The sequence below is a fragment of the Heterodontus francisci genome, unplaced genomic scaffold (assembly GCF_036365525.1).
Source record: "Heterodontus francisci isolate sHetFra1 unplaced genomic scaffold, sHetFra1.hap1 HAP1_SCAFFOLD_724, whole genome shotgun sequence".
Lineage (NCBI taxonomy): Eukaryota > Metazoa > Chordata > Chondrichthyes > Heterodontiformes > Heterodontidae > Heterodontus > Heterodontus francisci.
Window position 1 is genome coordinate 472,960 of NW_027140460.1, and position 13,129 is coordinate 486,088.

A 13,129-nucleotide genomic window follows, 5' to 3' on the forward strand; every position below is an offset into this window, starting at 1 on the left:
TCTGGGGAAAGTGGTGGCTGTACCTTTGGTTTGGTCTACACTGAACTGTGCTGGGGCCGGTGTTCCAGCGAGCCGCATAACCCGGGAAGTAAAGGGGGTTTTAAACTGAATAGTGGGGGCAAAGAATAAAATTTGGGTATATATGGAAAATCAAGGAGTAGAGACAAGGCAAGAGAGAAAGGTATTAGAGAGAGAGAGAGAGAGCGAGCGAGCGAGAGAGAGAGCGAGAGAGAGAGCGAGAGAGAGAGCGAGAGCTACAGCACTGAAACAGGCCCTTCGACTGCCTCTCCCTCGCTCAATCCCTGCCTCTGTCTCTCTCTCTCCCTCCCTCTCTATCAGGTACTCATTGTCCCCCACCACCACCCAATCCTCGACCCCAGGTCTGTGCCGACCAACAACCACCCATTTATACTAATCCTACATTAATCCCATATTCCCTACCATATCCGCACCATTCTCCTACCACCTATCTATACTAGGGGCAATTTCAATGGCCAATTTACCATCAACCTGTAAGTCTTGGGCTATGGGAGGAAACCGGAGCACCCAGCGCTGGTACTCACTGTCCCTTCCTGGCCCCCAGTGCTGGTACTCATTGCCCCCCTCAACCCCAGCACGAGTATTCACTGACTCCCCGGCCCATTACCCTCCCTCCACCCCCAGTGCTGGTACTCATTGCCCCCTCAACCCCAGGGCGAGTATTCACTGACTCCCCGGCCCATTACCCTCCCTCCACCCCCAGTGCTGGTACTCATTGCCCCCTCAACCCCAGGGCGAGTATTCACTGACTCCCCAGCCCATTACCCTCCCTCCACCCCCAGTGCTGCTACTCACCGCCCATGTGTACAGCTCCTTTTCCACTGATACCACAGCGAAGTGTGTGTTGCTGGCACAGACCTGCTGTGCACTCCGTCCACCCTTGAACAGGTCCAGTTTCTGTGGTGTGGCTTTGTCCACCACCCAGTAATAAACATCGCTGAACCGACTGGTCACCACGGCGATGGGGGGGTCAGCAGGCATATTCAGTCTGAGCACAGAACAGAGATGGCAATGAGAGGCCAGAAAAACATTGTCCCTTGCTGCCTCACCCTGCCCCCGAACCAATGCTTTATGAACTAATACCCATTGCCCCTGCACCTGAAAAAATACCCATGAACCCAGGCTGGCAATCACACACATTAGACTCTCACCATTGGATTAGACACAGACTCAAACCAAGAACATGGGACTGACCCCCTCAGTAAGCAGGAGGTGAAGTTTGTACACTCAACAAGTATGTGCAGCGCACACATTGATACTGGCTTAGCATGCGAAAGCGACACACTGACACAGATAGACAGCCCTGCTCTGCACAGGGATAATGTGGAAAACCGAGAATGAGTCACTGTCCTCGTCTCCTGGTCACTGTCTGGAAACTCTGCCACATGGGGAGGTAAGATCAACAGGAACAGCCTTGCATGTAATGACTCCAGGCAGGTTATGCTTCAGTTATACAGGGCATTGGTGAGACCGCATCTGGAGTACTGTGTACAGTACTGGTCTCCTTATTTTATGCATTGGAGGCAGTACAGAGAAGGTTTACGACTAATACCTGGAATGGGCGGGCTGTCTTATGAGGAAAGATTAGACAGGCTAGGCTTGTATCCACTGGAGATTAGAAGAGCAAGAGGCAAATTGATTGAAACATAAGTTTCTGAGGGATACTGACAGGGTGGATGTGAAAAGGATGTTTCCCCTTGTGGCAGAATCTAGAACCAGGGGTCTTTCTTTCTTTTTTTTTCTTTTGGGCCTCCTTATCTCGAGAGACAATGGATACGCGCCTGGAGGTGGTCAGTGGTTTGTGAAGCAGCGCCTGGAGTGGCTATAAAGGCCAATTCTGGAGTGACAGGCTCTTCCACAGGTGCTGCAGAGAAATTTGTTTGTTGGGGCTGTTGCACAGTTGGCTCTCCCCTTGCGCCTCTGTCTTTTTTCCTGCCAACTACTAAGTCTCTTCGACTCGCCACAATTTAGCCCTGTCTTTATGGCTGCCCGCCAGCTCTGGCGAATGCTGGCAACTGACTCCCACGACTTGTGATCAATGTCACACGATTTCATGTCACGTTTGCAGACGTCTTTATAACGGAGACATGGACGGCCGGTGGGTCTGATACCAGTGGCGAGCTCGCTGTACAATGTGTCTTTGGGGATCCTGCCATCTTCCATGCGGCTCACATGGCCAAGCCATCTCAAGCGCCGCTGACTCAGTAGTGTGTATAAGCTGGGGGTGTTGGCCGCTTCAAGGACTTCTGTGTTGGAGATATAGTCCTGCCACCTGATGCCAAGTATTCTCCGAAGGCAGCGAAGATGGAATGAATTGAGACGTCGCTCTTGGCTGGCATACGTTGTCCAGGCCTCGCTGCCATAGAGCAAGGTACTGAGGACACAGGCCTGATACACTCGGACTTTTGTGTTCCGTGTCAGTGCGCCATTTTCCCACACTCTCTTGGCCAGTCTGAACATAGCAGTGGAAGCCTTACCCATGCGCTTGTTGATTTCTGCATCTAGAGACAGGTTACTGGTGATAGTTGAGCCTAGGTAGGTGAACTCTTGAACCACTTCCAGAGCGTGGTCGCCAATATTGATGGATGGAGCATTTCTGACATCCTGCCCCATGATGTTCGTTTTCTTGAGGCTGATGGTTAGGCCAAATTCATTGCAGGCAGACGCAAACCTGTCGATGAGACTCTGCAGGCATTCTTCAGTGTGAGATGTTAAAGCAGCATCGTCAGCAAAGAGGAGTTCTCTGATGAGGACTTTCCGTACTTTGGACTTCGCTCTTAGACGGGCAAGGTTGAACAACCTGCCCCCTGATCTTGTGTGGAGGAAAATTCCTTCTTCAGAGGATTTGAACGCATGTGAAAGCAGCAGGGAGAAGAAAATCCCAAAAAGTGTGGGTGCGAGAACACAGCCCTGTTTCACACCACTCAGGATAGGAAAGGGCTCTGATGAGGAGCCACCATGTTGAATTGTGCCCTTCATATTGTCATGGAATGAGGTGATGATACTTAGTAGCTTTGGTGGACATCCGATCTTTTCTAGTAGTCTGAAGAGACCACGTCTGCTGACGAGGTCATAGGCTTTGGTGAGATCAATGAAAGCAATGTAGAGGGGCATCTGTTGTTCACGGCATTTCTCCTGTATCTGACGAAGGGAGAACAGCATGTCAATAGTCGATCTCTCTGCACGAAAGCCACACTGTGCCTCAGGGTAGACGCGCTCGGCCAGCTTCTGGAGCCTGTTCAGAGCGACTCGAGCAAAGACTTTCCCCACTATGCTGAGCAGGGAGATTCCACGGTAGTTGTTGCAGTCACCGCGGTCACCTTTGTTTTTATAGAGGGTGATGATGTTGGCATCGCGCATGTCCTGGGGTACTGCTCCCTCGTCCCAGCACAGGCATAGCAGTTCATGTAGTGCTGAGAGTATAGCAGGCTTGGCACTCTTGATTATTTCAGGGGTAATGCTGTCCTTCCCAGGGGCTTTTCCGCTGGCTAGGGAATCAATGGCATCACTGAGTTCCGATTTGGTTGGCTGTATGTCCAGCTCATCCATGACTGGTAGAGGCTGGGCTGCATTGAGGGCAGTCTCAGTGACAGCATTCTCCCTGGAGTACAGTTCTAGGTAGTGCTCAACCCAGCGGTCCATCTGTTTGCGTTGGTCAGTGATTATGTCCCCCGATTTAGATTTGAGGGGGGTGATCTTCTTGATGGTTGGCCCAAGAGCTCTCTTCATGCCATCATACATTCCTCTGATGTTTCCGGTGTCTGAGGCCAGCTGAATATGACTGCATAGGTGTTGCCAGTAGTCGTTTGCGCAACGCCTAGCTGTTCTTTGTGCAGTACTTCTGGCTGCTTTAAGTGCTGCGGATGTTAAATCGCTGGGGGCTTTCTTGTAGTTCAAAAGTGCAATGCGCTTAGCGGCTATGACAGGTTCCAGCTCTTCATTATGAGATTGAAACCAGTCTGCATTTCTCTTCGCACTTTTGCCGTAGGTGGTCAAAGCTGACTCATAGATGGCGTCTCTGATGTAGGCCCACTTGGTCTCAGCATCCCCTGTGGGAGTGTTTTGAAGGGCTGTTACAAGTGAATTTAGAAATTTTTGTAACAGCTGTGGGTGAGAAATTCTGCTCGTGTTGATGCGCGGGTGGCCCTTCTGCTTGGAATGATGCAACTTCTTTGGTCTGAGTCTAACCTTGCTGCACACCAGGGAGTGGTCGGTGTCGCAGTCCGCACTGTGGAAGCTGCGTGTGATTTGAACACTGTTTAAGGCGGCTCGCCTTGTGACAATGAGGTCTAGCTGGTGCCAACGACGTGATCTTGGGTGCCTCCATGAAACCTGGTGACAGGGTTTAGTGTGAAAGAACGAGTTGGTGATGCAGAGGTTATGATAGGTACACAACTCAAGCAGTCTCTGCCCGTTCTCATTCATCCTTCCAACGCCATAGCGCCCAAGGCAGGAGGGCCATGAGTCATGGTCGGCCCCAACCCTGGCATTAAAGTCCCCCAGCAGGAATAGGTGTTCGGTGTTGGGGATGCTGCTAATGATGTTATGGAGTTGTTCATAGAACTGGTCTTTAGCTTCAGGTGCGGAGCAGAGTGTTGGAGCATAGATGCTGAGTAGGTGTACTGGACCTACTGAATCTAGAACCAGGGGTCACTGTTTAAAAATAAGGGGTCGCCCATTTAAGACAGAGATGAGGAGGAACTGTTTCTCTCAGAGGGTTGTGAGTCTTTGGAATTCTCTTCCTCAAACGGCACTGGAAGCAGAGTCTTTGAATATTTTTTAGGCAGAGGTAGATAGATTCTTGATAAGCAAAGCGGTGAAAGGTTATTGGGGGTAGGTGAAAATGTGGAATAATCAGTACGGCCATGAACTTATTGAATAGCGGAGCAGGCCCGAGGGGCTGAGTGACCTACTCCTGCTCCTAATTCACACATTCGTATGTATGTTCATATGACTCAAATACCCACTGAGAGCACATTCAGGAGAGGAGGGGACTCGTACCCCAGTGAGAGTCAGCATCTTCAGGAGAGGAGGGGACCCTTACCCCAGTGAGAGTCAGCACCTTCAGGAGAGGAGGGGACACGGACCCCAGTGAGAGTCAGCACCTTCAGGAGAGGAGGGGACCCTTACCCCAGTGAGAGTCAGCACCTTCAGGAGAGGAGGGGACCTGTACCCCAGTGAGAGTCAGCACCTTCGGGAGAGGAGGGGACCTGTACCCCAGTGAGAGTCAGCACCTTCAGGAGAGGAGGGGACCCATACCCCAGTGAGAGTCAGCACCTTCAGGAGAGGAGGGGACCCGTACCCCAGTGAGAGTTGGTGGGAAACGACCTCGGATTCTCTGTCAGGGAACACACCTGGTTTTCCGGGCTGATCCATTCAGCTGGGTAACCCTGTCCTCCATTGATCTGAAAAAAATGACAGGCAATCAGATTCAGATTCCAGAAACAAAGGGAAAATGATCAACAAACTGGCTTTCCACCCACAGCCCTGCACCATGCAGAGAGTGAGGGGGGGAACGGGGAAGGGGCAGGCGCTGAGAGGAAGGGGGGCTGAGAGGAAGGGGGGCTGAGAGGAAGGGGGGCTGAGAGGAAGGGGGGCTGAGAGGAAGGGGGGCTGAGAGGAAGGGGGGCTGAGAGGAAGGGGGGCTGAGAGGAAGGGGGGCTGAGAGGAAGGGGGGCTGAGAGGAAGGGGGGCTGAGAGGAAGGGGGGCTGAGAGGAAGGGCGGCTGAGAGGAAGGGCGGCTGAGAGGAAGGGCGGCTGAGAGGAAGGGCGGCTGAGAGGAAGGGCGGCTGAGAGGAAGGGCGGCTGAGAGGAAGGGGGTGAGGGGGTACGAGAGGGTGTTGGAGAGGAGGTGATGTGAAGGAAGAGGGAGAGGAGGGGTGACAGAATTGGTCAGGAGGAGCGGAGGGGGGGGCGCAGGAGGTGTCAGGAGTGCTGGTTGTAATGTAGAGCTTTGCGTTGTCTGCATACATGTGAAAAGAGATGCTGTGCTTTCAGTAGGAGATGTCGAGTGGAGGGAACCAAGGACAGATCCAGAGTTAACTGTGCAGGCATGGGAAGAGAAGCCAATGCAGGTGATGGGGTTGTTGTGGTGGGCGACTGGGGGTGGTCCTGCTGCCTGTCGATGCAACGGTAAGTCTCACTACGGAGCAGAAATCCACTTCCTGCTGCTCCCCTTGAGCAGGCTGGACAAGCTGATGGTCAGCTGTCCATTTTACTCTCACTCCTGATACGTTTTCACTGCTCCTATGACCTTCACCCAGCCTCGATCTGTTCCATTCTCACTATCACACCATCTCCTGTTCCAGTTACCTGTCCCAGGACCTCATTGTAGCTCTCCCTGTCTCTCAGCCTTCCCTTTCTCCATAATCCACAGCTCAAAATCATTTCCCAATGCCCATTTCATTCTCTAGCTCCTCTCTACCTCCCTCTCCCTCACTGTTTCAGTACCTACTTCACTCTCTGTTTCCCCCCTCCACCTCTCACCTGCTCTGTCCCCACCCCAAAACCTCCACAAGCTCTGAACCACCCCCCAACCCTCCATGCATTCTCTGTAGCCGTCCCAACCCTCCCTGCACTCTCTATTCCTCCCCCACTCCCCGTGTTCTTTGCCACCCTCTTCCCGTGCTCTCTGTTTACCACCCCCCACCAGACACTCTGTTCCCCTTCAGTCCAGGAGCAATCAGGTGAAAGCACAGGAGGACACTGGCCTCACTCATGTGCCTGGACGAACTCACGCTCGGCGTTTGTTGATGATTGGCAGGCTCAGGATCTCGTCAGCTGTCGGTCTCTTCGCGGGATCCTGAAAAAGAGACAGAGTGAGGGGCACGGGATATCATGGGTACACTGAGGGACATGGAAAGGCTGGAGTGCGAGAAGACTCGAGTGTAACGATCAAACTCACCTTGTCCAAACACTCTAGCACGATGGAGCGCATATCCTCACTATATGCAGAGGCGTCCACCTCCATTGTACGCGTTCCCTTCACTATCTTCACACAAAGATTCAGCGGATTCTGGGCAAAGAAATATAAAATCACCAAGTCAATGAGAGCAAAGGAGGAGAGAGGCGGGGACAAAGTGAGAACCAAGTGGGAAACAGCAAGAGAGACGGTGTACCAAGAAGGTGGGGGGATCCAGAGAGAGTGTGGGAGGACGTGGATAGGGTGGAGTCGCACGTGGCGGGGGAGGAGGGGTTACAAGCCGGGGGGGGGGGGGGGTGGAATCAATTGCATTACGGAGAAAGGGAAGGCTGAGAGAGGGAGAGCTACAATGAGGTCCTGGGACAGGGAACTGGAACAGGAGATGGTGTGATAGTGAGAATGGAACAGGTTGAGGCTGGGTGAAGGTCATAGGAGCAGTGAAAACGTATCAGGAGTGAGAGTAAAATGGACAGCTGACCATCAATTTGCCCAGCCTGCTCAATGGGAGCAGCAGGAAGTGGATTTCTGCTCCGTAGTGAGACTCACCGTTGCATCGAAGGTGCGTGTGAGGGTGAGCAGTTCGAACAGCACACATCCCACAGCCCAGATATCTGACTTGAAATTGTACTTCTCCCCTTGACATAGCTCTGGTGACATGTAATAAGGAGTCCCAACACACTGCAGAGAGAACACACGCATCAACTAGACTGGAGAACAGGATATTCAAAAAACCAACAGGTGTTATTACAGGCAGCAGAACCACCCCTGCAATTGCCCCCCACTGCATCATCAGCAGGGTACACAATCAGATACCAAGTCCCAGCACCCACTCCAACACCAGCTTCAGGGCTGTAGAAAGCATTTCTCACACTTCAACTGCACAAGTGAGAGTAACTACAAAATTTTATCAAATCACATGGTTTACCACAGGCCTGTATCAGTGGAATGAATAGACCAGAGTCTGCTGTCCGAGCGCAGGGTCCAGACCAGAGTCTGCAGTCCGAGCGCAGGGTCCAGACCAGAGTCTGCTGTCCGAGCGCAGGGTCCAGACCAGAGTCTGCAGTCCGAGCGCAGGGTCTAGACCAGAGTCTGCAGTCCGAGCGCAGGGTCCAGACCAGAGTCTGCTGTCCGAGCGCAGGGTCCAGACCAGAGTCTGCAGTCCGAGCGCAGGGTCCAGACCAGAGTCTGCTGCCCGAGCGCAGGGTCCAGACCAGAGTCTGCTGCCCGAGCGCAGGGTCCAGACCAGAGTCTGCTGCCCGAGCGCAGGGTCCAGACCAGAGTCTGCTGTCCGAGCGCAGGGTCCAGACCAGAGTCTGCTGCCCGAGCGCAGGGTCCAGACCAGAGTCTGCTGCCCGAGCGCAGGGTCCAGACCAGAGTCTGCTGTCCGAGCGCAGGGTCCAGACCAGAGTCTGCTGCCCGAGCGCAGGGTCCAGACCAGAGTCTGCTGCCCGAGCGCAGGGTCCAGACCAGAGTCTGCTGTACGAGCGCAGGGTCCAGACCAGAGTCTGCTGTACGAGCGCAGGGTCCAGACCAGAGTCTGCTGTACGAGCGCAGGGTCCAGACCAGAGTCTGCTGTACGAGCGCAGGGTCCAGACCAGAGTCTGCTGTCCGAGTGCAGGGTCCAGACCAGAGTCTGCAGATTGGAAGGTAGCAAATGTAACCCCACTATTTAAGAAAAAGAGGGAGAGAGAAAATGTGGAACTACAGACCTTAGCCTGACATCAGTTGCAGGGATAATGCTAGAATCTATAATAAAGAACGTGATGACTGGACACTTTGAAAATAATTGTCAAATTGGGCAGAGTCAACAAGGATTATGAATGGGAAATCATGTTTGACAAACCTGTTGGAGTTTTTTGAGGATGTAACTAACAAAATAGACAACGGGGAACCGGTGGATGTGGTATATTTAGATTTTCAGGAAGCTTTTGATCAGGTCCCACACAAGAGGTTAGTAAACAAAACTGATGCACACGAGATTGTGGTGAACATACTGACATGCATTGAGAACTGGTTAATGAACAGAAAACAGAGAGTAGGAATAAATGGGTCATTTTCGGATTGGCAGGCTGAGACGGGTGGGGTACAACAAGGATAAGTGCTTAGGCACCAGCTATTCACAATAGAGATCAATAATTTGGATTTGGGAACTAAATGCAATATTTTCAAGTTTGCAGGTGACACAAAACTAGATGGTAGTGAGAGTTGTGAGGAGGATGCAAAGACGCTTTATGGGGATTTGGAGAGGCTAAGTGAGTGATCGAAATTTTGGCAGATGGAATACAATGTGGAGAAATGAGAGGTTATCCACTTTGGTCGGAAAAACAGAAATAGAGTATTGCTTAAATGGTGAGAGGCTGGGAAGTGTTGAATTTCAAAGGGACTTGCTCCGGGAGCAGAACACAGAGGAGCGGTTCTGTGGGGAGAACGCCAAGCGTGAGAAGGGGATAAATTGAGCCCGAGGATCGAGGCCCAGTCACTTACCTTCCGAGAGCGGAGAGGAGCGGACCTGTGGGGAGAACGCCGAGCGAGAGAAGAGGATAAATTGAGCCCGAGGATCGAGGCCCAGTCACTTACCTTCCGGGAGTGGAGAGGAGCGGACCTGTGGGGAGAACGCCGAGCGGGAGGAGGACATAAATTGAGCCCGAGGATCGAGGCCCAGTCACTTACCTTCCGGGAGTGGAGAGGAGCGGACCTGTGGGGAGAACGCCGAGCGAGAGAAGGGGATAAATTGAGCCCGAGGATCGAGGCCCAGTCACTTACCTTCCGAGAGCGGAGAGGAGCGGACCTGTGGGGAGAACGCCGAGCGAGAGAAAGGATAAATTGAGCCCAAGGATCAAAGCCCAGTCACTTACCTTCCGGGAGCGGAGAGCAGTCCAGGTGCGCCGGAGTTTAAAGAAAAAGTCGTGACATCACAGGAAAGCTGCAAGGTGATTGGCTGGGAGTAACAGCTGTTAGTGCCTGAAAATAGCTTAAATAAGTCATGGGAAAGTTCTTTTCTTTTTAAACCTACCGTATAAGTGATAAGGTTAGTACTACTAAAGTTGTTTTTTTTAAAATTAGTGTAATTTATTAAGGGTAGATTGTTGTGGGTAGTGTTTGGAGTAGAACAAGGCCCCGAGCATAATTAGTATTTTTTAAAGGGAGTAACTAATTAATCTAAGGGTAAGTCATGACAGGAGAGCTCAGCCCCGTGATATGCTCCTCCTGCGCTATGTGTAAATCAGGGATGCTTCCAGTGTCCCTGGCGACCATGTGTGCAGGAAGTGTATCCATCTGCAGCTACTGACTACCCGCATTACGGAGCTGGAGCGGATTCACTGTGGAGCATCCGTGATGCTGAGGATGTAGCGGATAGCACGTTTAGTGAGGTGGTCACACCGCAAGTAATGGCTGCACAGGCAGAAAAGGGATGGGTGACCACCAGGAGGAGTAGTAGGCGCAGGCAGGTAGTGCAGGAGTCCCCTGTGGCCATCCCCCTCTCAAACAGATATACCGCTTTGGATACTGTTGGAGGGGGATGGCCTCCCAGGTGAAAGCAGCAACAGCCAAGTTCATGGAACCACGGATGGCTCTGCTGCACAACCAGAGAGGGGGTGGAGGGGGAGACTGGGAGAGCCATAGAGAGAAGAGATTCAATTGTAAGGGGAAGAGAAAGGCATGTCTGTGGCCGCAAACAAGACTCCAGGATGGTATGCTGCCTCCCTGGTGCTAGGGTCAAGGATGTCTCGGAGTGCCTGCAGGACATTCTGAAGGGGGAGGGTGAACAGCCAGTGGTCGTGGTATACGTCAGTACCAACAACATAGGTAGAAAAAGGGATGAGGTCCTGCAGGATGAATTTAAGGAGTTAGGAGATAAATTAAAAAGCAGGATCTCAAAGGTAGTAATCTCAGGATTACTTCCTGTGCCACGTGTTAGTGAGTACAGGAACAGGAGAATAGATCAGATGAATGTGTGGCTGGAGAAATGGTGCAGAAGGGAGGGATTTAGATTCTGGTACATCAGGACCAGTTCTGGGGAAGGTGGGACCTGTACAAGCGGGATGGGTTACACCCAGGCAGGACCGGAATCAATGTCCTCACAGGGACGTTTGCTAGTGCTGTTGGGGAGGATTTAAACTAGAATGACAGGGGGATGGGAACCTGAGTGGGGAGACTGAGGAGGAGGAAACAAAGATAGAAACGAAAGACAGGAAACAAAAAGGCAAAAGTGGAAGGCATAGAAATCAAGGGCAAGAGACAAATAGGGCCATAGTGTGAAATAATGCTAAGATGACTAAGAATGCGAAAAAGACAAGCCTAAAGGCATCGTGCCTCAATGCGCAGCAGTAAGGTAGGCGAATTAACCACGCAAATAGATGTAAATGGATATGATATAGTTGTGATTACGGAGACATGGCTGCAGGGTGACCAAGGATGGGAACTGAGCATCCAGGGGTATTCAATATTTAGGAAGGACAGGCAAAAAGGGAAAGGAGGTGGAGTAGCGTTGTTAGTAAAAGAGGAAATCAATACAATAGTGAGGAAGGATATTAGCTCAGAGAATCCTGATCTGGAAGCTGTATGGGTGGAGCTAAGAAACACCAAGGGTCAGAAAACATTGGTGGGGATTGTATATAGACCCCCAAACAGCAGTGGTGATGTAGAGGATGGCATCAAACAGGAAATTAAAGACGCATGGAATATGGGTGCAACTGTAATTATGGGTGACCTTAATCCACATATAGATTGGGCAAACCAAATTAGCAATAATACTGTAGAGGAAGAATTCCTGGAGTGCGTACGTGATAGTTTTTTGAACCAATACATTGAGGAACCAACTGGAGAACATGTCATCCTAGACTGGGTATTGTGTCATGAGAAAGGATTAGTTAACAAGCTTGTTGTGCGGGGTTCCTTGGGGAAGAGCGACCATAACATGATAGAATTCTTCATTAAGATGAAGAGTGAGAGAGTTGATTCCGAGACCAGGGTCCTGAATCTAAATAAAGGAAACTAAGATGGTATGAGGAGCAAGTTGGCTATGATAGATTGGGGAACGATACTTAAAGGGTTGACAGTGGATAGGCAATGGCTAGCATTTAAAGAGCGCAAAAATAAAACAAGAAGGGAGGCTCAACCGTGGCTTACAAAAGAAATTAGGGATAATATTAGATCCAAGGAGAAGAAATATAAAATGGCCAGAACAAGCAGCAAACCTGAGGATTGGGAGCAGTTTAGAATTCAACAAAGGAGGACAAAGGGATTGATTAGAAGGGGAAAATAGAGCGCGAGGGTAAGCTTGCGGAGAACATAAAAACTGACTGTAAAAGCTTCTAGAGATGTGAAGAGAAAAAGATTAGTGAAGACAAATGTAGGTCCCTTACAGTCAGAAACGAGGGAATTTATAATGGGGAACAAAGAAATGGCAGACCAATTAAATACATACTTTGGTTCTGTCTTCACAAAGGAGGACACAAATTACCTCCCAGAAATGTTGGGGAACATAGGGTCTAGTGAGAAGGAGGAACTGTATGAAACCAGTATTATTAGGGAAATTGTGTTAGGCAAATTGATGGGATTGAAGGCCGATAAATCTCCAGGGCCTGATAATCTACATCCCAGAGTACTTAACGAAGTGGCCATAGAAATAGTAGATGCATTGCTGGTCATTTTTCAAAATTCTAGAGACTCTGGAACAGTTCCAATGGATTGGAGGGTAGCTAATGTAACCCCACTATTTAAAAAAGGAGGTAGAGAGAAAACAGGGAATTACAGCCTGACATCAGTAGTGGGGAAAATGCTGGAGTCCATTATAAAAGATGTAATAGCAGAGCACTTGGAAAACAATGACAGGATCAGACAAAGTCAACATGGATTTACGAAAGGGAAATCATGCTTGACAAATCTACTGGAATCTTTTGAGGATGTAACTAGTATAACAGATAAGGAAGAACCAGTGGATGTGGTTTATTTGGATTTTCAGAAGGCTTTCGATAAAGTCCCACATAAGAGATTAGCATGTAAAATTAAAGCACATGGGATTGGGGGTAAGGCACTGACATGGATAGAGGACTGGTTGGCACACAGGAAACAAAGAGTAGGAATAAATGGGTCTTTCTCCGAGTGGCAGGCAGTGACTAGTGGGGTACCGCAGGGATCAGTGCTAGGACCCCAGCTATTCACAAT

At 50.6% G+C, this 13,129-nt stretch overlaps 1 protein-coding gene across 1 annotated transcript in view; it reads right to left on the reverse strand.

Annotated features, from left to right (window-relative positions):
- LOC137359868 (serine/threonine-protein kinase Nek9) overlaps positions 1 to 13,129 on the reverse strand; it is a 156,547-nt gene that overhangs the window by 70,479 nt on the left and 72,939 nt on the right. The window contains exons 6-10 of the mRNA XM_068025549.1: positions 7,508 to 7,639; positions 6,944 to 7,054; positions 6,777 to 6,841; positions 5,394 to 5,444; positions 835 to 1,027 (exon numbers count right to left, since the gene is read on the reverse strand). Coding sequence (XP_067881650.1) covers positions 835 to 1,027; positions 5,394 to 5,444; positions 6,777 to 6,841; positions 6,944 to 7,054; positions 7,508 to 7,639 — 552 coding nt within the window. The remainder of the gene's footprint in view (positions 1 to 834; positions 1,028 to 5,393; positions 5,445 to 6,776; positions 6,842 to 6,943; positions 7,055 to 7,507; positions 7,640 to 13,129) is intronic.